Source organism: Astatotilapia calliptera, chromosome 4, assembly GCF_900246225.1.
Source record: "Astatotilapia calliptera chromosome 4, fAstCal1.2, whole genome shotgun sequence".
Lineage (NCBI taxonomy): Eukaryota > Metazoa > Chordata > Actinopteri > Cichliformes > Cichlidae > Astatotilapia > Astatotilapia calliptera.
The window spans coordinates 29279056-29302138 of NC_039305.1; the positions used below are offsets into that span (position 1 = coordinate 29279056).

The window sequence follows — 23083 nt, forward strand, 5'->3', positions numbered from 1 at the left end:
GACACCCTCAGGGTAGGACTCATAAAATGTTAAACTGCTCCTTTTGTTTGTCACCAGCTCCAGCACGCCGGCAAATAACTTCGCCCCAGGAAACCAAATGTCACTTGAACCTTTTAAGGGTACTAATTCAGCCACCTTAGGGGAGTTAATGCCAGCTTTTAGGATTCTTCTTGTTCTCTTCCTCCATCTGTGTCTGCTGACTTCTTTTTACTCCTTCATTCTCCTCGTGTGAGTAGGCTGTTGGCACCATCATGTGGTCACAGTAGTCCTCAGCAAAAGCCAATTTTATATGATATTATTTTCCATTTGACACTTTATTTCATTTTTACAGTTGATACAAATTGCACATTGTTATAAAATAAAAAGTTGTCTTTATCTAATAATTGTAAACATTACTCATTGTAGAGTCTTTTTGTTGTGGAAGGGTGTATATAAATAAACTCATCAAAAATGTGCTTGTGTGTGTGTGTGTGTGTGTGTGTGTGTGTGTGTGTGTGTGTGTGTGTGTGTGTGTGTGTGTGTGTGTGTGTGTGTGTGTGTTTTGGGGGCCACATATGCACTAGTCTCTTTGTTCTTCCTCTGTGTCGTCCTTTTTGATGGGAAACTCCAGCGATGTCCTGAAACGAATGGGTACCTGGCGTTCCTCTCCAGCTGTTTGCTTAGCCACAGGGGCATGGATACGCAGCTGTCCGTTATCCATCAGGGAACAGGAGAGGCCGGACAGATCCAGGTGAGGAGGCAGGTCGATCTTCTGGGCGAACCCTGCCTGAGAAGATGCAGAGGAGCAGAAGGACGCACAGGAGGATGAGGAAGAGCAGGACTGGCTCTCTTCTGCTCCGGCCTCCTTCATGGCCACGACCGCCAGACACCGGCCTTCCAGCTTGACAGTGATGTCACTGGGGGCATAACCGCGAGCATCTAGTGTCACCAGGAGGTCACCGTTGTTTTCTTTAGCTGGCTGGACTTCCTTGTGGGTCTCTGTAGTGGAAAGCTCTCTCTGTTGTTCTTCATCATCACTCAGCCTGAAAGTGAATCAGTATTAGAAATAATTTCTCCATCATTGCTCCGGACCCACAAAGGCTGTTAACCTTTTTATAGTTGTGTTTGGGGTAGGGTTTGGATTCTGCTAAAGCTTGCCTTATTTATTATTTTTATCATCATCGTATCTTTTCTTTTCTTTTCTTTACAGAATTTTCAATTTTTTATAAAACCCCAAATGTTTGAATGTCTAAACTGATCATTGACAATCCAAAAAAGCTTAAGCTTAAGATAGGAGTAGATCTTAGGTAGCATTCTACCTTTTTAATAGATTCTTTACCTGTTTAGAAAAGCCAAATAAAATATCTTTTAGTAGAAAATCTGATGCCAAAAATGTATAAGACTTCATTACCACTTTTAGCATTTTAGTATTTAGCATGTGGCTAAAACATGCCATAACTCTAGGCAGATCAGTGGTGATCTTATGGATGGTTAAGTTAAAACCAAATCTGTAGGTTTGAACAAACCCCAAATCAGGTATATCCACTAGTAAAATTGGGCTACTGTACATACCGCTTCAATGTGTTAGGCATTAGGGGCATCTGGTTGAAGTTGAGCAGCTGGGGCCCATCATAGAGCTGGCTCAGGAGGCTGTCAGCTAGTTTGGCTCTCCGGTTAAAGAAGTCTCGCTGGAGAGAAGACAGGGCTTCAATATTGAGAGGCCACAGCACCCGTTCATGACTGAAGAAAGGGTCATCGCCAAACAAGCTGGTCAAGGCTGCGTGCTGGGACATGATGTCAGTGTTGTTTTGATTGCAGGTTCCTGCCTCTGACTAGATATCTTCAGGGTCCAGTGAGAACTGAAAGCTTCCTCAGTTTTTCCGTATTGACTCTTCTCTTAGTTTGGGAATCTACACAGCAGTCCTTTATATACCCCAGCTGCTCTGTCCTGGCCCTCCCACCGTGCTATTTAAGCTCTATGAGCTCAGTGCTGCTTGCTAACATGTGCCAGTGAAGTCAGGAATACTCTGCCATTAATCAAAAAGCTAAAGACAACACATGGTCATAGCCTGTTTGGGTTTGTATGCACAAGGCCATGATACTGCTGGAGAAAATATGCTGATTTGTCATTCCTCATAAGTGACCCAGACTGGGACTTTGAAAGTGTGCTGTCTCACTGAGAGTATGTAGGATGAAGTAAATAATGACACAACACCTTTTAAAAGACTTTATTCACCTCTATGTTAAAAGCAAACACAAAATTCTAATATTTCTTTTTTACTATAACCAAAATGAATTTCTGCCTAGTAACTAAATTAACTTAAAGTTACTATTTTCTAAAAGCACTACAGTGTGCTGGATTGAACACTTGTTAAGGACATCAGAGTAACCTGAATAGCATGCCATTAGCTGCATTTAACTGACTTAGCTTGTAAATTACAGTTACACAGTCACACATTCAAACATTTAATGTTTGAATGTGTGACTGTGGACATATTTAATGTTTGAATGTGGCCAATAACACCAGCAAAGACCTTCACGTGGCTTGGCTGGCAGAGGTGATCAGTGAACAGACACCATAGGAACTTTGGATTCATGAATTGTGGTTGACAGAAAACATTCCTGTATAAACATTTTCTAAACTGTTCCTGAATATCAACAAAGCAAAACTTTAACTCCATTCTCTGCACCCAATGCTCACCTAAATCTAAAGCTGTGTTGTTAGGCCATGTCATTAATGGTATATGAGAGCTGTATGAGGGAGACAGGATTTTGACCAGAACTGTGTAAGGGGAGTAAGACTCTCAAGAGACAAGCCAATAGAGGGCCAGACATTTGAGCTAGAAGATGAAAGCTCATATCAGTCTTTGAAGAGCCAAAACTAGGGCAAAATGACAACATCAAAAGTTCTTTATGGATAAGAAGTATTGCTTAAGTTAGGGCTCTGAAGCTGTGGGATTTGGTTTCTCAACTGCTAAACAGGACACCCACCAGTTACAGTAATCCTCTGTCCATGGCCACAGCAGACTGAGGCAGCCTTGTTATGTTTTGTTTAAGAGAGTTCACACCTTCCAAATAGATTTATTCTTCTCCCACTTAGAGACATCATGATCATTTCTTACTTTGATTGACTGCCTAATCTTGAAGAATCAGTCTTGATTGATCTAACCGACCATAACTAGAATGTGGACTCGAGGTTATCTGAACATATCTTGAAGAGTATTTTTATCTCCAGAGTATTTTCAGTTTTAATGCTAAGTTCAAAGATGAGCACATCCATCTGACATCTCTTCTCCTGAAACCTGGTTTGCTATCTGTTTGACGTAATCAGTGGACTAGCTGTTTTGGTGGTTGCCCTGTTTTCTTATTTCATGCTGAAAAAACAATTTTAATCATTTCAACCCATTTTCATTATAGCTGAAATTGAACTGATAAAGAAATGACAGATTATTCGTTTTTAGTGATACATTATTGTTTACATTATTATGGTTCTCTCCTGATCACTAAAGAAAGGTTTGTGTGACATGGAAGTTAAACTGCATGTCTGCTTCACAGCACAACCACTGTGAGCAAAAAGTGGTTAAACCTGGCAACACAGTAAGGGCTGTTCCCCTTAAAGCTTTTAGCTTTTTGGGATTAAAATGTTCTCTAAATAAGGAGAGATCACATTTCCCAGAGTGTCACTTCTCATGTGGGTGATGTACTTTACAGGAAGGTTAATTACCAATGTAATGGTGAATTAGACAAACAAATCCAAAACATCCCAAACAAGTCATGCAAAGTATATCTATACATACTTATCCTATGAAATAGTCTTGCTGAAATATTTTAGCAAAAATGTAAATATTTTAAAATCTGAAATATTCTTGTAGCAGTTTGTGGACTTCTGTGCACAGAAGGCCCACCCACCTGCTGTTCGCGAGAAGCAGCTCATCAGAAGAAAGCTGGTTTAACAGGACAGGAGCTAAAGCTCGTTTCAGAATGAAGGGCTGCCCCAGTAAATCAAAAGAGGTTTAGCCTAATGTTTACCTTTTAACACATTATACAATCTCTTCTTTTACATTAAACCACGATCATGGTCCAATCATAGCTATTAGTTTAAAATAAATTCCTTTAATAATAGTATATCTATATATACTTATATAATCACTTTGTTTGCTGTCCTGCTAGTTTTCTTCTTCTTCCTCTCTGGGAAAATAGCAGCTTGTTAGCAATTTTTCATTTCCTCTTTATTTACTGTAAATAAAAAACTAAGGTCAAGGTTTACATAATTAATACCATGTAAAATAATGGGAAAAAAATCCTTCCTGTTACTTTTATTTTGTACATAGTGAGGCTAATATAAGATCACATGTTTTTATTTGCTTCTTTGACAATTTGTTAGGAGTTTAAAGTGTTCATCTCATTTTATGACACATGGTGAAGAAGAACCCTACACTGTGTGCTCAGTGCTCTTTTAAGTTGAACAGGGATAAGTAGACGTGAACAATTCACTGTGACAAAAGAATGATTAGTATGATCCTGGACAGGTCGCAGGGTTAACGCAGGGAGACAGATAACCATTCGCATACACACCTATGGGTAATTTAGGATCACCAGTTAACCTAACCTCACTAACCACGTGTCTTTGGACTGTGGGAGGAAGCTCGAGTACCCACGACAAGGAGAACATGCAAACTCCACATAGATGGTGAAATTGAACCCAGGACCTACTTGTTGTGAGGTAACAGTGACAGTCACCGCACCATCGTGCTGCAAATGAAAAGCTATATCATCTAAACACAGACAGACGGCCTCAAACAGAATTCAGTTACAAATGGAAGCCACAAACCTTATAGTGCAAAAATGTAAACTCCTTTTAGCAGTGTTGAACCTCTTTCTATTAGATACAAAATGAAACTTAACTGGAATGAAAAGACCAGTAATTACAAGTGAGGAAATAAATGATCACTAAAGCAAATAAAACATTATCTTATTGAATTGTGTTTTTGTACTTGACAAACGTTGGATCATCTCTAGGCCAAAATGGCTTCTCTTTAATTAAAGTACTTATGTGCTCAAAATCTGTAACTTCTTTAAATGGTGCCAGTAAATGTCAAAAAACTAAAACTGCACAAATGCGTTTTGCGCAACATTTTACTTCCATCACTCAGAACTGACTAATGGAAATAGTGCTCTTTATTTGTCCAAACTTCACAAATAGCAGTCAGCTGAAAAGTTATGATTTGTTGACTCGATATAACTGTGATTTAAATTATGGCAAATTCAACACATTTTACTAAAGTAAGTATCATAGCAGTATGTAAGAAAAAAAGAGGCAATAACAAGCTCAGATTTCAGTGCCTAGATATCTTTATTTTGACTGAAGTAAAGACAGCAAAGGTCATCCTCCAATGCTTCTCCTTACAGGTGGATGGTGCAAAAATAAACTCCAAAATACAAAAAAAACCCCAAAACAAAACATGAAGCAAATATGCATACAAACAGGTTGTATGAAATGCATATAAACACTTTAATTTTAAGATATGTTATAACACAGTGAAAGGCACTGTTAATAATATTTAATAATTTCACATGACCATGTTACATTATTAGGTAACATCTGAACATTGATTCATGAAGATTTAGTTGCATGTTAATGTAAAAGTAATGCTTACTGCATCTCAATGTGCCTTCACTGTTGAAACGTTTAACAATATTGTTTAATAAAGCTTCATCCCCTCGACTGTGGGTGGAAGCTGGAGTACCCAGAGAGACCCTGAGTACACGTCTATACTCATAGATACTTATATATATCTATTACTCGGGTATTTAGTAATAATAGTAGTGGTAAGTAGTTACATTTATTTTTTGTATATTTCCACAACCCTCTATCCATAATCACATACTGTGTATGCTGCTGTTGTATATCGTGTATTATCTTATTTATTTTGTATTTGTTTGCTTATTTTTCTTCTGCTATCTGTACCTGAGCTGAGGTAACGCACAAATATCCCCGCCATGGGATCAATAAAGTCTTATCTTATCTTAAACCATACAAGCACAACATGGAGAGTCCACACACAAAGACTGCCTGCTGGTGGATTCAAACCTTCCCGATATGAGACAGCAGTGCTAATCAATGCACCAGTGCGCTGCCATTTTAAACTGTTATAGTTTAATATATTGAATCCTATTTTTTTTAATCATCTTTCTCTGCAGTAACTGGTGGGTAAAGTTAGACTACTTTTCAATATATCCAGCGTTTCCTTCCTTTATGCTATGCTAAGCTAACTAGCATATGCTACATGAGTATCTTGGAATTTTTCTTTCTAAATATCTTTTGTGTGTCAGGCTGTGTGCTCTGCGTACATTTTAATTTATCAGACATTAAATGACAGCCAACAAGTGACCTCAGCAGTTGCTCAGAGCTGAGCTTGTATTATAAACAGAGTCTGTCTTGTCTCAGGTTACAGGGCCTCATCACTGAGGATGAGCTCAGAGTGCTAACATTTCCACACTGTGTGTATGTGAGCGCTGCTTGTGAACATTACAAGGACCCTGTGTCATATGTATTTGTGGCTTTGTAGGCATCAGACTGTCAGATCATTGGTTCAAACCAGAAACAAGTTTGAATGTGATTGGTTGGTACTCTTGGTACAGTCTGCTGATACAAAATGCCAACTAATTATCTTGATGTGTGTAATGGCTGTAAAAGGTTTTATGGAGTTAAGTATTCTGTCATTTTAAAAAAAGTTATTTAAATTCAGCTCTCTGGTAACTTTAGGCATTGTGCCCGTTTATAATGAAGCCAAAAGATCTGTTCACAAGAACAAAGATATACAGAAGAACACATATGGAATAATGTTCAAGTCAGCTTTGAATCATCGGGGCTGCTGCATAAATAAAGAAGTATGTCAGTAAACCAAAGGATGCCAAGGTCAGAAATAGAAGTGGAGACTCTGGATAGCTGCTGTATCTGCATCTCCAAATGACTAAGATATTATTACACCACCCAGATCAGCCTGCTTATTATTCATGGCTCTACAAGAACATCCAAATTAAGACCAGTCAAGGTTGTATTAATGTGAGTGTCTGCAATAACATCCTGATGAAACTAAATATTTTGTAAGAATTTATTCAAAGTATTTGCAGGGTGTTTATAACTTTACCAAAATATCAATACATAACTTCTGGTTTGCCTTGGAAAAGTATTTGAGTATCATGCACAGAGTATAATGTAATGTTGACGTGTACAGTAGCATGCAACATAAAACCTTTTTTATTTTATTTTAGATATATACACCAAGAAAATAGAATAATATATGAAGATAAAAACAAAAAGCATTGAAAAACAATAATTCAGGCTCAGACTTGTACATTTTAAAATGAAGCCAACCCAGATTCGCGTCCAAGATCAAATATAAAATACAGTATGACTCAATAAAATGAAAAAAAAAGTAAAGGTTCAAAGGAAAGGTTGTTTAAAAGAATGTTTCCATCCATTACTGATGCACTCTTTGTAAGATTATAAAGGGTGAAAAAAAGTCAAACAGTTTTTTGAACCTAAATTGTTCAGTGGTGTTTGTCAAAGGCTACTTGGAATAAGAGGATTTCAATATGTAGGGTAAAAAACTAATATTTTCTTACAGTGTAAAGAAAATGTTTTAATGTTAGAGGAAAGGATAACCTTAGAACGGTTGACATCACCCATTGGTTTTAGTCCCACTATAAAGCTTCAAGATGAGCAATTTTGCCAATTTTCTCCTGATATTTTGAAACTGGGCGTCATGAACAAGGAGCAGACATGACAAGAACCTCAGGGGACAAAGCCCAATTTTAACGATACACTTCGATAAACAGTTTTACGATCATTTGAGCCTCCCCCCACACACCCTTCACATTTAGCTTTGACATGCAGCCTGCAGAGATCCAGAAGGGGAACCTTTAAATAAGAACCGATATCAAACTCACAGATCAGGACATTGTGAAGTCAGGTGACCACCAAAGGCATTGGGCCGAAGATGATTCCTTTAACTTTCATGCCACAAGGAATCGAAAATAACTGTAATTTAAAAGTACTTATAGTACTTCAGTTTGGACCACATAATACAAGATTAATTGCTAAATACCATTCATTATATCAGGGAAATATTGTTACAAAGAATGGTATATTGAAGAAATAGAACCCATACGACACTGGTGAACATTTATTGGCCTGCAGGTATTTTCGGTGTGGTTGTATTTTGGATGTTTATGCGATTCAGGTCATTATGAATGTTAATAAACTGGTGATGGAGGGGATACATTCTCAAAGACATCTTCTGCATGACTAGTTTTCTCTTCATCATCATCTTCTTCCCTGTGATTGTCTACAAACATACAGGCCTCTTTTGGACATCTGTAATAGTCACTGGGATCTGTTTCCTTAAAATCACAGTCGCCATCATTCACTGGCTCCTCATAGTCATCGCTCAAGTCTCCATCCTCTCCTGTAGCTTCACCTTTTATTTTTTGATGCAGATCAACATTCACATAGACCTCCTCATCGCTCTCAATGTCTCCCCACGTGTAGTCATTCCCAACTTGGACAACCACTGAAACACACGTAAAGGAAAACAATGTGAATATATAGTTAAACTTGTAATCATTTAAAATTGTGTCTCTTGGTGAGTACACACTTTGAGTTTGGATGAGAGCTGCAGGCTGCTTGTGTTGTCGTTTTCTTCTGAGGATCAGCCACACCGCTAAGAGCAGCAGCAGGAGCAGCAGCAGGATTACAACAGATACAGAGGACACCAGCGGCATCAAAGACACTAGGAGGACAGCATTTGTCTATTAGAACACATTCTGTCCCACTGAAATGAACTGCTTCTCATTTAGGTTGTTAATGCAGAGCAGGGATGTCAAACCCATTTTACAGCGGAAGCCAAATACAGCCCACACTCATATTAAGTGGGTTGAAACAATGAAACTCTGTCAGTGTACAAAAGTTATTGTACATTTAATCCCTGCAATATTTCAATATAAGAAAAAGAAGTGCAAGTTCAACAATATGTCTCAGTTTTTCTGTAGTATACAATGACAAAACCCAAACTTTTTTATTTAATTGTTTCTGTTACTTAATTACTTTGATGTAGTAATGAATGACTGTGGGTGAGACCTTTGTCAGTAGGACAAGCTAAAAAGTCTATGAAAATTCAGATAAAGTCTAAAATTTATGCCAGATTGGAGTCTTTCCCATGTCGATTTGTTTGACATCTCTGGTCCAGAGCATGTATAAGCAAATACAAATAGCAAAGGATTGCTTTGCTAGGATATATTATCAGTTGTGCTTGTTCCTGTTTCTGTTTGGTTTTGTTTCTATATCAGAACTGCCTTCTGACTTATACCTGCTTCTCCTTTTCTTTCTTTTTAAATGCATACAAATTTAGAAATTAATAGAATGAGAGACGTCTGAGGGAAAAATACTGCCCAGTAGAATTGCCAGTGATATTTATGATTCTTCTTTCTTAGTAAAAAATAAAAATACATATATTTAACAGTGTACTTACATTTAATGATGACAGTAATCGGTGCAGTTTCAGCAGATCTGAATGTCCGTGTGGACACTGTGACCTCGTACACACAGCTGTAGTTGCCCTGCTGTTCATACTCAGCTACAGGGAAACTAAAGGAGGCTGAGTTGTTGACTGCTGGCTCTGTGAGGTTGGAGCCAGAGAAGCTCAGAATAAAATGTCCACTGGAAAATGTCGAGTTAATGGAACAGGTGAGGACAAAGCTGTAACCCCTGGTGATCTGTGCACCTTCAGGACCCCAGACAAGTCCTGCATTAGGAAACGTCAAGGAGATGCTGGGCCTCTGCAGTCTCACTGTGTGAAAACAGATTGAGATTAAGATCATGATTTTCTTTACTTTGTAATGTTTAAGACATTTAAGTGCAGCATTAGTAACGTATTACTCAATGCTTTTAAAGATGAACTGAACTGTTTGTGAGTGTGTTAACAGACACTTTATTATCATACTGTAATTCATGGTTAATTCAGACAGTTACTAGTTGTTAAGTATTTTGTGTGACGAGTAAAGGGACGACTTGCCTTATAAAGCATTTAGAAAAAAAATGAAAGTAGCTGAAGACTCGAACAAGTCTCAGCTATCTTCACAACAGATAAATGACACAGACAAAGAACAAAGACATACAGGACATGTAAATATTTATTGCCAGTTACAAACATAATCCCCCCGAGGTTTGCAAAATACTGACATGTAGTTAAGACCAGAGTCTAAACCATAGTTTATAAGGTGGATTTAGGAATAAAAGATACACTGGACAGCTGGAACCACAGGGTAGCTTTGCCTCATTATACTAAGACTAGTAAGGTGATCACAAGGCAATAGTGAGTTTTTCAAAGAGCTTCACAAATATCAAGTATCCCTCATGATACACTGATACTGCAAGGAAACCAGGAGGAACCAAACATGCAGGGAGAACATGCAAACTCCACAAATAAAGGGTGTGCTAGATGTTGGGGTCAAACTCAGGACCTTCCCACTGTGAGGCAACAGTGCTAACCACTGCACCACTATCCTCACTTTAGAGAAGACCACACAAAATACTTAAAATACACACAAAACTAACAACTAGCAACTACCTTAATTTACAATAAAAAAATAACCACAATTAATACACTCACAAAAATCGTAATCATATATATACATATATGTATATATTTGTGTGTGTGTGTCTCTCTAAATAATAATAATAATACTTAGAATTTCTGAATTAATCATGAATAAAAATTTAAATCTGTATTTATAAGTTACATACTAATGAGGAGTAGTGCTTTATAAATGATGAGTTACGCACTTACTAATACTTTACGAACAGTGTGACATTATTTTCAAGTGTTACTGTTTTTTGTGACCTGGTGAATGAAATTCCACCATTGACTCTTTTAGGCCCCAACTTAACATTTAGCTCTTTTTAGCTGCTAAATGCTCCACAGTGTGTAATAGTTTGTTTCCAGTAGTCTGTGTTTAGTCCTCAGTACTGTGGGCTTTGAGAGCATTTTGTCAGGCAGTCAGAAACTTTATAAAACAGCAACTGCTGTTATAAATACTAGAAATAACTACTGCAGTATCCTCTTATATACATTGCTATTAATTATTGACTATCATACATACTACATGCTATCATTTGTTTTCTTACCTGTAACAGAGAGCCTAACAGAGTCACTTGTTGGGGAGTAAAATTGTTGACTTGGGCCGCTTTCCTGATACTGACACTGGTACAATCCCTCATCATCAAAGTCTACTTCAGGAATATTGAAGGTAGCAGAGTTTGTGTTTGAGTTTTGGGTCCTGTTGAATGAATCTGATGTTTTCATAAGAATGAACGTTCCACCTAAAGTTTGAGTTGAGAATGAACAAGTGATTCCAATGTTTTGACCCCAGGTCACCACACCAGCAGGACTGATGGAGATATTGGGTTTGCTTACTGAAAAGAAAAAACCCCAAACAATATTAAATATATTGGTAGTTGAGTGACTACCCTTTGATTATTTATAGAAAACAAATGCAACATGGTGTTCAGGAAAGTGTATTTCTTCTTACCAGTAACAGAGATTCTGACAGAGTCACTGAGGGGGGAGCTGAATGTGTTACTTGAAATGCGTTTCTCATACTGACACTGGTACAGTCCCTTATCACTGAAGTCCACTCTGTGGATATTGAAGGTAGCAGATCGGGATCCTGTTTCAGTCTGACTGAAATTACTTGAGGTTTTCTTGAGGGTGAAAGTTCCATCTAAGAACTCAGATGAGACGGAACAAGTGATGCTGATATTCTGACCCCAGCTAACCTGACCTTCATTTACAGAGATGCTGGGTTTTGGGAGACTCGCTGAAAAGTCCAAACAAAAAGAATAGTGTGAGTTTTAACAGATCACAAAGTCAAGCTACACCGATGTCCTCAGCTAATCCCAATAACAATCCATATGGCTCAACTAATACCAGTTTACATATCCAACTAGCAATTCTCTTTACAAATGGTAAATGGCCTGTATTTGTATATTGTTTACACGTCCAGTCATCCACCCATTCACACACTGATGATGGCAAGCTACATTGTAGCCACAGCCGCCCTGGGGTGCACTGACAGAGGCGAGGCTGCCGGACACTCGTGCCACCAGTAGGCAATGGGTGAAGTGTCTTGCCCAAGGACACAACGACCGAGACTATGCAAGTCTGGGCTCGAACCGGCAACCTTCCGATTACAAAACTCTTGAGCCACGATCGCCCCACAGTAACATTTAGTGACATTCTCACTGCAAGCCACTTTGCAACCCACTATCACATCCACTTTATTTTTTCAAGCTTTCTTTCAAGAATCAATTTCATGCCTGCTGGCATTGTAGGCTGTTCTGTTTTGTTCTACAATGGGCTGATATTGCTGCTTTCCCCACATCTAGTTTTAAAAACGTGCAGGGAAGGTGTCAATTGCTGGAATTGAGCCAAATTAACAAATCACTGCAGGATTACATAACAGTTATTCTTTTGAGTGTCCTTGATAGAAATTAGGTCTAGATGCTAAATTTACAGTCGAAGCTTTGACCTAACTCGAACATCTTGTTTTGAAACTTCACAAACTTCAGTGAATGAAATGAGAAAATCACCATGATCAATGACAGAATTTGCACCGGCAATCAAATATGTGTGTGTGCGTGTATATACATATATATACACACACACATGTAAATGTTAACTGCAAAAAGTCACTAATGATTACACAGTCTTTAAAATAATTTGGAGATGGTGTTTTTTTCTAGTGGAGCAGCAGACGGATTGACTGTATTAAAACAGCAGCAGCAAGGACACTAAAACAGAATGAACACGTTCCATTTTTCCTTAAAATAAATTTCTGACCATCGGTGTGATGTATTTCATCTTATTTAGTTTGTCAGTCTAGAACATGTAGTTTTCACCCAAATCAGCTTTAGTTCCTCTTTTGCAAAAACCCTTCGGTTTCTCTTACCACCAAAAATCTGCAGCACTGATGAACTTTGACTTAGAATATTTGGCATTGTTGCTACATACACACGTGCACACACACATATTTATATATATTCGATATATATATTCTGATAAACAAAGAAAGGTAAAGGGCAGCTTATGACAGCATAGAGTATAAATTTGTTAGAGCTGCTTGTTTTCATCGTCCATATTGGCAAGCTTTGAAATCCACTCTGTTCATGTTTTAACCTCTGTTATATTATCTTAAGGAAAATGCAGAGCACACAAAGAGGCATGCATGCATGTATTAAAAATAAAAAGAGGGAAATACAAATGCAAAATACAAAATTAAGGCAAGGGGGAAATGAGAGGTGAGCAGGAAGAAAAATCTAAAATCTGAAAAAATGTTAAGACATAAACATAAGTGACAGCCTTAGCAATGTTTTCAGTTTTTGAGACATCTTACTCCAAAAGGTCACAGACTTTAATAAGCAGCCCACTCTTCTACTTCTTCTTCTTCTCATCATCATTATTATTATCATCATTATTATTATTATTATTAACTATTAGATATCTTTTGCTTTGAAGAGATGCAGGGCAGTTAATATAATCATATTCCACTGATCCCAATATAATCAGTTAGGATTACCAATTAACTCAATATACATGTCTTTGGGAGGAAGCCAGAGTAGCAAGAAACAGCCCACACTATCACTGGAAGAACATGTAAGCTGTGCAGCATCAAAGTGACACTTTCAAGTAGTAATCACATGTTGACATTCTCTACAAAAAAGGATGTAAAAAAACAAGTATGTGAAACCCCATTATAATGAGATCTCCAAATGCTAACCTTAGCCGAGCCTTAGCTAATTCACAAATCAAAACTGAAGGAGTGAGGCTGTACTACGCTGATCTATCAAATAAAATTAATCTTGAGTTTATCACCTACAAGAAGCATCTGAAATCTCAGACATACCATCATGAGTTAGCATGAAGCTGGAAAAGTAACCTGATAGATGTTAGACATTCATCTGCTATAATAACTGTCTTTAAATAAAGGGATGTCAACATTATACTAGTTAGAGGAAAGTTAAAAGACTAAAAATAAAGCACAAGTAAAGAACAACTGCATGTCAGTTCATGTGTAAAAATTTAATTAATTGAAGGAGTTTGTCCAGCAGAAGGAACTGAAACCAAGTGTGCACAAATGAGGGCCAGACTTTAAGTTAACTAACATGATGATGGATGACCTGATGAGATCTCCTGGTGCTGACCACTCGACTGCTCCAGCTCCACCAGATTATGGTGGAGCTGTGAAGAAGACTGTTCACAAAGCTGTTGCTATGTGAACGTACTTATTTTTAAGCTTTACTCGAGAGTTCATTTATTTTCCATAACCACTAAAAATGTTTAATGAGTAATAACAAAGAAAACAAATATTATAATTTCAGTGTTTCTGCTCACCTGAACAGACGACACCCGCATCTTCACCATGGTTACAGTCGTGTGTCCCGAATCCTCTGTGCTGACACTCAGTTAGAGAACTTTCACTCCCTGAACAGGCCACATCATCAAGCAAGATCTGTCCACTTCCTTGACCAAAAAGGGCAGATGAAGTGGCACTCAGGGCTGTACCACAGTCTAAGGATCTGCAGACCACTTCAGCATCCTTTAAGTCCCAGCCATCATCACAGACTGTTCCCCATGCACTACTGTGGTAGATTTCTACTCTTCCAAAGCACTGACTCAACCCAGACTCAGATAATCTGATATGGGCACCTAGTCACAGGAACATTTGTTTAAAAAGTGTTAGTGTTTTCTTTTTTATTGTTTGGTCATGCAACCATCACACACACTTCCCAACAATAATGATTATGAAAGATAACATACTTTGTATCATTTAAATTCTGAAGAAACCAAAAGAAAGCCAAAAGCCAATAACCCAGCCCAACTTTCCTTCTTGCCATTTAGTTTAGCTCAGTTATAGTGACTGGGTCACAGAGTTGTTCATCTAAACAGAGAAAGATACATTTATTCAGCACAATTTATTAGAACATTATCTCACCTAAACAGACAACACCAGCGTCCTCGCCATGTCCACAGTTGTGTGTCCCAAATCCACTGTGTCCACACTCAGTTATAGAGCTTTCAGTTCCTGAACAGGCCACATTATCAAGCCAGATTTTCCCACTTCCTGGACCAAAGTCAGCAGATGAAGTGACCTTCACCGCTTTCCGACAGCCCAGCTGTCTACAGACCACGTTGGCATCATTTAAGTCCCAGTCATCATCACAGACTGTTCCCCAGGAGCCACTGTGATAGACTTCAACCCTTCCAGAGCACCGAGTGGACCCAGACCCAGCTAGTCTGATCGGACCTATCAGCACATAATATAAACTATATATAATATTGTCCTTTAAAAATATCAAAATTTTATATTTAAGCATGTATGTATAACACATGAGAAGACACTGACCTGCTGCAGGTGCGAGAAAGGCAAAGATGCAAGAAACTACTGAAGAAGAAAACGTGAGATTACACAGGACAAAGGTTGGCAAAAAAATAAATAAAACAAATATAATGATGAATGTTTGCATTGAACACTGAGACTTAAAGACTGTCTCATGCTATCTCCGTACAACATAAAGAAAAGTATTATACATTATAGAAATTATTGCTTACCAAGCATCAGAAAGTGAAGGATGTTTTGCTGTGTGCCTGCCATGACTGACCACAAAAAGCTGCTTCATGTCATTTATGAGAGCCAGGCGACAGTAAAACGAACTACCCCTTCAGATTTCCGGTGGGTTTTTTGTGGATTGCTGAATACCATTTGCAAACATAATCCTAATTTCTAATTTAGTCTCTTAGTTGTTGTAAATCATCACAGTTTGAATAGGACTGGAAACAAATTTGCAACAGGTCTTCAACACGTTATCCATGAGAACAGACACTGTCTCCATCTAGTGGTCACACTGTAGTATTAACCTAGATTACAAGTTACCTCGATCGCTTTGATTTTCCTCACACCAGACTGTGTTTTCTGAAGTGTGTAATGTACAGTTTAGCAGAGGTAGAGCTTTTGTTTATTGCCGGTGTCGTGCCAAGGTTGGTATCCCCGACAAAATTTGTTTCCCCTGCGTGGCAAGCACGCAATGGAAAGAATTTCCAAATCACTGACAAACAGTATCACTCATTCTTGGTTTTTAGTTCAGATGCACTTCTTATTATGACTTATTACTCCGAAATGTTTGAGTTGTAGCTCTTTGAAGTGAAGTTACACTAGGAAAAAAAGTAATTATCGGGCAAAATTTCTTTGATTTGTCAAAAATAATCCTGTCCGATAAATGAACAATAAATGTATCATTTTCTGATTGTAACTCACAAACTGAACGGTAATGTAACGACGCTCATCTTTCAATTTTTACTAAAGTAAACATCACTACTTCATCTAGTTGGTTGTAATGCAGGCAGAGTCAACCAGACATACTCCCTACGCAGGGGAAGCAAATTCTGTCGCTGATCCCTACCTTGCCACGACACAGGCAAACTGGTGTTGTGGCGAAAAGTGAATTCCGGGAATTTAAACGGTTATGAATGACATGTTGGCCTATAATCTGCCAAACATAAATCTAATGAATCATATAAAGTCATTTTGAGCCAGGAAGAATATTCTCAAGGTACTGAGCACCAGTGGCGGAGCGGGGGGGGGGGGGGGGCTTACTGGGCTTAAGCCCGGGTTGTTTTTTCAGAAGCCCGGGGTCTTTTGGAGTGTAATTTTTTTTTTCATAGTTAGATGCCTGGCTGACAACTGTATAAAGCAAAAAACTACACACAATATTCGAAGCACATAGTGCACACTGTGGGAATTTATGACTGTGCGTAAACCCCCCCTAATATTGGTATGATCCGAGCTCAGGCACTAAGCGGGGCAGGGCAGCTGCTGCCTAAGAGTGCGCTGTTGGAGAAACGGAGCAGGGCAGACAGAGGAGAAGTGAAGTTTGACTAGGTACTAGTGATGTGCGATACCACTGATTTTCTTTCCGATCGGATACCAAGTAATATTCAGGGTGGTATCGACGATACTGATCCGATACTTTGTGCACAAACTTATTTTATTTATTGTATCTCAAATTGTAGCATCATAATGATTACAGGACATCAGATTTCTTGTTGTTATCACTTAATAATGCAGAGTTCATCATATAGAAATAAAAAAAACTGAAGTTGTGCACTATTTGAACACCTTGCCTGCCTGCAGCACTAAAGGACTCCGTGAGAGACGTCTGTCTCACCCTAGCAGCACCTGTCCCTGTCCTCCTCTTCAGTTCGCCTTGTTACATCCCCACATAAAAGCTAGGCGATGAGGGTGGGGGACAGTAACAGTTGGATCCGGGTGAAATGAAAAGAACGCCAGGCAGAGGTATTTAACATAAAATAAATCTTTATTATAATCAAATACCTCAATAATCATATAAATGGTAACAACAAAAAGAGACAGCACCGCTGCTTTAATGATAAATCAGACAGGTCAACCCAAAGAGATAGTGACCACTTCAACAAAGAAAACAACTATACGGCTTCAACAAAAAAAAGACAGCAACGCTGCTATTAACAATACCCAGGCAGGCCAAACAAAATAATGGAGGCCGCTGTCACTTAAGGGAAACCACCGCTCAGTTAAGAACTACTCACAAAGTCTTAGCTTAGAGTCTTAGCTTACATTTAATATTTTCAGTTGCTTCCCTCCACGGCTAAACAAACTCTCTAAATCGGTTTCAATTGTGTACTGATGAACACAACAATGGACATAAGGAGCTTCTTTCAAAGAAAAAACTCAGGTAGATGTTATTTTATATATTATGCTTTGGATGTTGTTCAGTATATCTATAAAAAACAAGAGGAATTTCAATACACAGCAGTATATTCACAGTTTAAACCAGATATTTATATACACTTTAGGGAGAAAACATAAAAACTTTTTTTTACTGTACAACATCAATTTAGAGTAAACTTTTGTTTTAGATAAATAAATGTTGAAATATCTTTTGAATTAGTTAAATGTCAGAATAAAGAGAGACAGAGCTGTCTATTTTAATCACTTTCATCAAATTTAGGAGTACATATACACTAAGTTTATTGTTAATTAATAAGAAAACTGCAGACGATTCCATTCTGAGCTGAAGAAGCTTCTGATAGGTTAGTAGAGTCCATGTGAGTAAAGTGGTGGCACACCTGTGGATGCATATAAGGCAAAACACAGAGCCTGTTTCTGTGACATGGGAAAATCAAGAGCTGTCAACCAAAACACCAGGAGAAGAATTGTGGAGCTCCATAAGTGTGGCTCAATTTTGAATACAATTTGGTGCCATTTGCAATTAAGAAATACAGATAGTTTCTCTCTTTACTCTTAAAGTTAACAAATATGTTTTTTATATTTATCAATCTAAAAAATAAACATTTAGTCTGATTTGATGTTACAATTAAAAAGGTGTTTTTATCTGAAGAGTACATAAATATCTGGTTTCAACTGTATATTTGATGATGTTGGTGTTTGACTTGATTGTCAGCACAAAGAGGGAGAGAGAGGAACAGAGAGAGAGAGAGAGAGGAACAGAGAGAGAGAGAGAGAGAGAGAGGAACAGAGAGAGAGAGAGAGAGAGAGGAACAGAGAGAGAGAGAGAGAGAGGAACAGAGAGAGAGAGGGAGGAACAGAGAGAGAGAGAGAGAGAGAGGGACAGAGAGAGAGAGAGAGAGAGAGGAACAGAGAGAGAGAGGGAGGAACAGAGAGAGAGAGAGAGAGGAGCAGAGAGAGAGAGAGAGGAACAGAGAGAGAGAGGGAGGAACAGAGAGAGAGAGACAGGAGCAGAGAGAGAGAGGGAGGAACAGAGAGAGAGAGACAGGAGCAGAGAGAGAGAGAGAGAGAGAGAGAGAGAGAGAGAGGAACAGAGAGAGAGAGGGAGGAACAGAGAGAGAGAGAGAGGAGCAGAGAGAGAGAGAGAGAGAGAGAGAGAGAGGAACAGAGAGAGAGAGGGAGGAACAGAGAGAGAGAGACAGGAGCAGAGAGAGAGAGAGAGAGAGAGAGAGAGAGGAACAGAGAGAGAGAGGGAGGAACAGAGAGAGAGAGACAGGAGCAGAGAGGGAGAGAGAGGAACAGAGAGAGAGGGGGAGGAACAGAGAGAGAGAGACAGGAGCAGAGAGGGAGAGAGAGAATGACGACAGAACAGAGATGGAACAAGAGCAGGTGAGACACACATGTTAGTCAAATGGTTGTTTGCCAAAACTCACCAGAACATGTATCTCGTACCTAGTGTAACTTTTTAGATACCATTTGTTACTTTTCAAATTCTATATTTATTAAGTTCTGCAGCTTGTTTGCACAACAAGGCTAAATAATTATATAAACATTTCTCAATCTAAATATTGTACTTTGGTAGAATTAAAAAATAAGTGTAGTGCAGGTCTATGATGACTTTTAGTGCTACTATCATCTAGTTCTGATTCTGGTTCTGTCTTGGTTACTGTTGTAGTCGTTTTAATTCCGGATCAGTTCTGGGTCTGGTTGAATTGGGGTTTAGTCCTCGTGTCTTGATACAGGCCCGACTTTGTTCTGCCTTGCTGCTTAATTAAAAAACTAGTTTAAGGTGTCCTGCATATGTATATAGAAGTGTGTGTGTGTGTATATATATATATATATATATATATATATATATGGGAATTCATTCTTTTTTGAACAAAACTCAAAACAGACCATAATAATCTTTCAGTCATTTCTACCCTCACTTAATTTCCTTTCGCTGCTCAGCTCTCACAAAGTGGCTCAGTTATGCTCCAATCACTCCATATTGTGGCCAATCACATGCGAGGATATAGGATAATATCATTATGTGAAAAACAGAGAGGGTGAGAGACAGGACAGTCAAGTGGAGCATCCGTCTGTCCTCTCAGTAAGTGAGTGAGACAGTAGACAGCGGTGAGGAGGGCTGTGCGAAAGCAAAAACACATAAATATGCCTGTAAACGAAGCAGGATCTGGCTGCAGTTTAAAGACTTTTTTTGTCTCGGTCTTGGTCTTGGTCTTATCTTGGTCTCGATACCCTCTGGTCTTGGTCTTATCTTGGTCTCGATACCCTCTGGTCTTGGTCTTGTCTTGGTCTCGGATTAGGCGGTCTTGACTACAAGTCTAGATGGATGCAATAAAACCACCAAGTCCGTTGAAACTGACTGGAAACGTGGATGCAAGTTGGAGGACTTTCAAACAGCAGTTCAAACTGTATATTGCAGCTGTTGGAGTGGATCGACGGGCAGATGAAAGGAAAATAGCCATGCTGCTCACCATCGCCGGCACAGAAGCAATAGAGGTCTTCAACACTTTTGTGTTTGCTCAGCCCGAGGACAAAGATAACTTTGATGAAGTCATGAAGAAATTTGACGAGCACTGTCTGTCAAAGAAAAATAAAACATACAAGAGATACGTCTTTCGCTCACGCTTACAGCATCAGGGTGAGTCATTTGATACTTTTGTCACAGACCTCAAGATCAAAGCTCCGTCCTGCAATAACATTTTGTTCACCATCGTGCCTGATGGACACGAGTCACTTTTAGGAGATAAAACATCTGAGGACTTGGGACTAGTAAAGAGGATCTATCAGATTAATACTGACGCCATGAAAGAAGCCTAACAAGGCAAAAGACTGGAACACCAAGGGCATGAAGGAAGTTCAGACATTATCAGTAAATTTCCTTCAGTCTTCAAAGGACATGGAACATTGCCTTACACCTACAAAATCCAGCTCAAGGATGATGCCGTGCCTGTGGTGCATGCCCCAAGGAGAGTGCCTGCTCCATTACGGACAAGTTTGAAAAAAGAGCTTGAAAGAATGACTCAAATGGGTGTCATTGAACAAGTGGAAGAGCCCACAGACTGGGTGAACTCTTGTGTCAAGAAAAAGAATACAGGTGCCTTAAGAGTCTGCCTTGATCCCAAAGATCTAAATGAAAACATTAAAAGAGAGCATTATCAGATCCCTAAGAGAGAGGAAATAGAGGAAATAATGAGTGAAATGGCAGGAGCTAAGCTTTTTAGCAAACTGGATGCATCACATGGATTTTGGCAGCTGAGGCTAGACCCAGAAAGCAGCCGGTACACTACCTTTAACACACCATTTGGGCATTACTGTTTCTCGAGGCTCCCATTTGGAATTAAATCAGCACCAGAGATCTTCCACAGGGCAATGGAGTCCATGATTGAAGGGCTGGAAGGCACCAGAGTCTACATAGATGACCTTGTAGTCTGGGGAAATACAAGGCAACAACATGATGAAAGGCTGGAGAAACTTTTGTGGAGAGTTAACAAGAATGGACTTAAACTGAATAGAGACAAGTGCCTCTTTGGTGTTTCAGAGATGACCTTCTTGGGAGATAAGGTTACAAGTGAATGGGTGGAACCTGATCAGTCAAAGGTACAAGCCATATTGGATATGCCAGCACCCACTGACAAAAAAGAGACTTTGGGCTTAGTGTTTGGGTGTGGAAAATTTCACAGCTATGTATATGGATTACCAACCTTTACAGCAGAAACTGATCACAAACCTCTCATCTCGATCAGAAAAAAGAACCTCAATGACATGTCACCCAGAATTCAGCGCATGATGATGGTGTTGCAGCACTATGATTTTGAGCTGATCTACACGCCTGGGAAATATATCGTACTCGCATTATCCCGAGCGCCAGCACCAAGTGGTGACAGGTTAGTCAGCACTACAGCCGAGGAGGCTGAAACACATGTAAACATGGTAACTGCCTCACTCCCAGCATCAGATGTCATGTTGCAGCAAATTGTACAGGAGACAACAAAAGATCCAGTGCTGCAGAAAGTATCCCACCTTATACAGAATGGGTGGTCAAAAGGAGTCTGTCCAGGGTTCTACTCTGTGCGAGCTGATTTATGCATGGCTAATGGGCTGGTGCTGAGACAAAACCAGATTGTCATCCCTCAATCCTGTCAGGGTTCCTGGGTCGGTGACCCAGTATTTTCAGTTCACGTTCACTGTTTATCTTCTGCCTGTTCCACTTCCTGTTTTATTGTGTTAGCCTTGGTCCATGTGCATTATGTTCCGTCCTCTTCCCGTTTATCATTAGTTCATTATGTTCAGCTGTGTACTCACCAGGTTCTAATCTCTCATCACTCAGCCTGTGTATTTATGTCCCTCAGTTCAACCAATCCAATGTCGTGTCATTGATGTTGATGTTCATGTTGTCCCTCCGTCTGTATGTTCAGTCAGTCAGTCAGCCATTCTTCCAGTCTTTCAGCCAGCCAGCCAGCCACTCCATCGTTCCTGCTTTGTTCATTCGCCCTCCAATAAATCCTCTTCATTTCTGCACCGTGAGTCCAGCGTTTGGGTCATCTCTTCCACGCCTCCACACACAACCGCTGACAAATCCCTGCGGAAGGACATGCTTCAGCGTATCCATGAAGGACATCTTGGAGTGGAGAAATGTAAAAGGAGAGCAAGAGGAGCAGTTTACTGGCCAGGCATCAACAGGGATATTGAGGAGATGATACAGAAATGTGAAACATGTCTCAAACATCACTACAAACAAACAAAAGAGCCAATGCTGGCAGCAGATCTACCCACTGCACCATGGCAAAAGGTAGGCACGGATTTATTTCATCTGGATGGCAAGGACTATGTTTTGGTGATTGACTACTATTCTAATTATCCAGAAGTGGCACAGCTTTCCAGTACATCAGTACAGTCAGTCATCACACACATGAAGGGCTTTTTTGCCAGACATGGAATTCCACAGTGTGTCATCAGTGACAATGGTCCACAATATGACTGTAGAGAATTCAGTGACTTTGCAAAACAATATGGATTTCAACATATCACCTCTAGTCCCTTGTATCCCCAAGCGAATGGACAGGCAGAAAAAGGAGTCCAAATAGTAAAGAGATTGTTCAAAAAAGCAAGAGACAGTAAGACCGACCCTTACCTGGCTCTGCTAAGCTACAGAGCTTCATCCCTGGAGTGTGGGGCATCACCTGCTGAGCTACTCATGCATCGCAAGCTCCGCACCACACTTCCACACATTTCCAAGGAAAATGACAATGCA

The 23083-nt window shown here is 39.3% G+C and overlaps 1 protein-coding gene across 1 annotated transcript; it reads right to left on the reverse strand.

Annotated features, from left to right (window-relative positions):
- Positions 1-496: 496 nt before the first annotated feature.
- Positions 497-1894, reverse strand: hspb9 (heat shock protein, alpha-crystallin-related, 9). Its single transcript, XM_026166035.1, has 2 exons — positions 1552-1894; positions 497-1022 (listed from the first exon to the last, which is right to left on the reverse strand). The coding sequence occupies exons 1-2, from the start codon at positions 1770-1772 to the stop codon at positions 560-562; spliced, it is 684 nt and encodes a 227-aa protein (XP_026021820.1). The 5' UTR covers positions 1773-1894; the 3' UTR covers positions 497-559.
- Between the last annotated feature and the right edge of the window lie 21189 nt (positions 1895-23083).

Excerpts from the sequence above, each read along its gene's own strand:
- hspb9 (XM_026166035.1), bottom strand. The coding sequence starts at position 1,772 with ATGTCCCAGCACGCAGCCTTGACCAGCTTGTTTGGCGATGACCCTTTC. Across the intron at positions 1,023-1,551 it reads ATGCCTAACACATTGAAGCG|GCTGAGTGATGATGAAGAAC; the intron begins GTATGTACAGTA and ends ATTCACTTTCAG.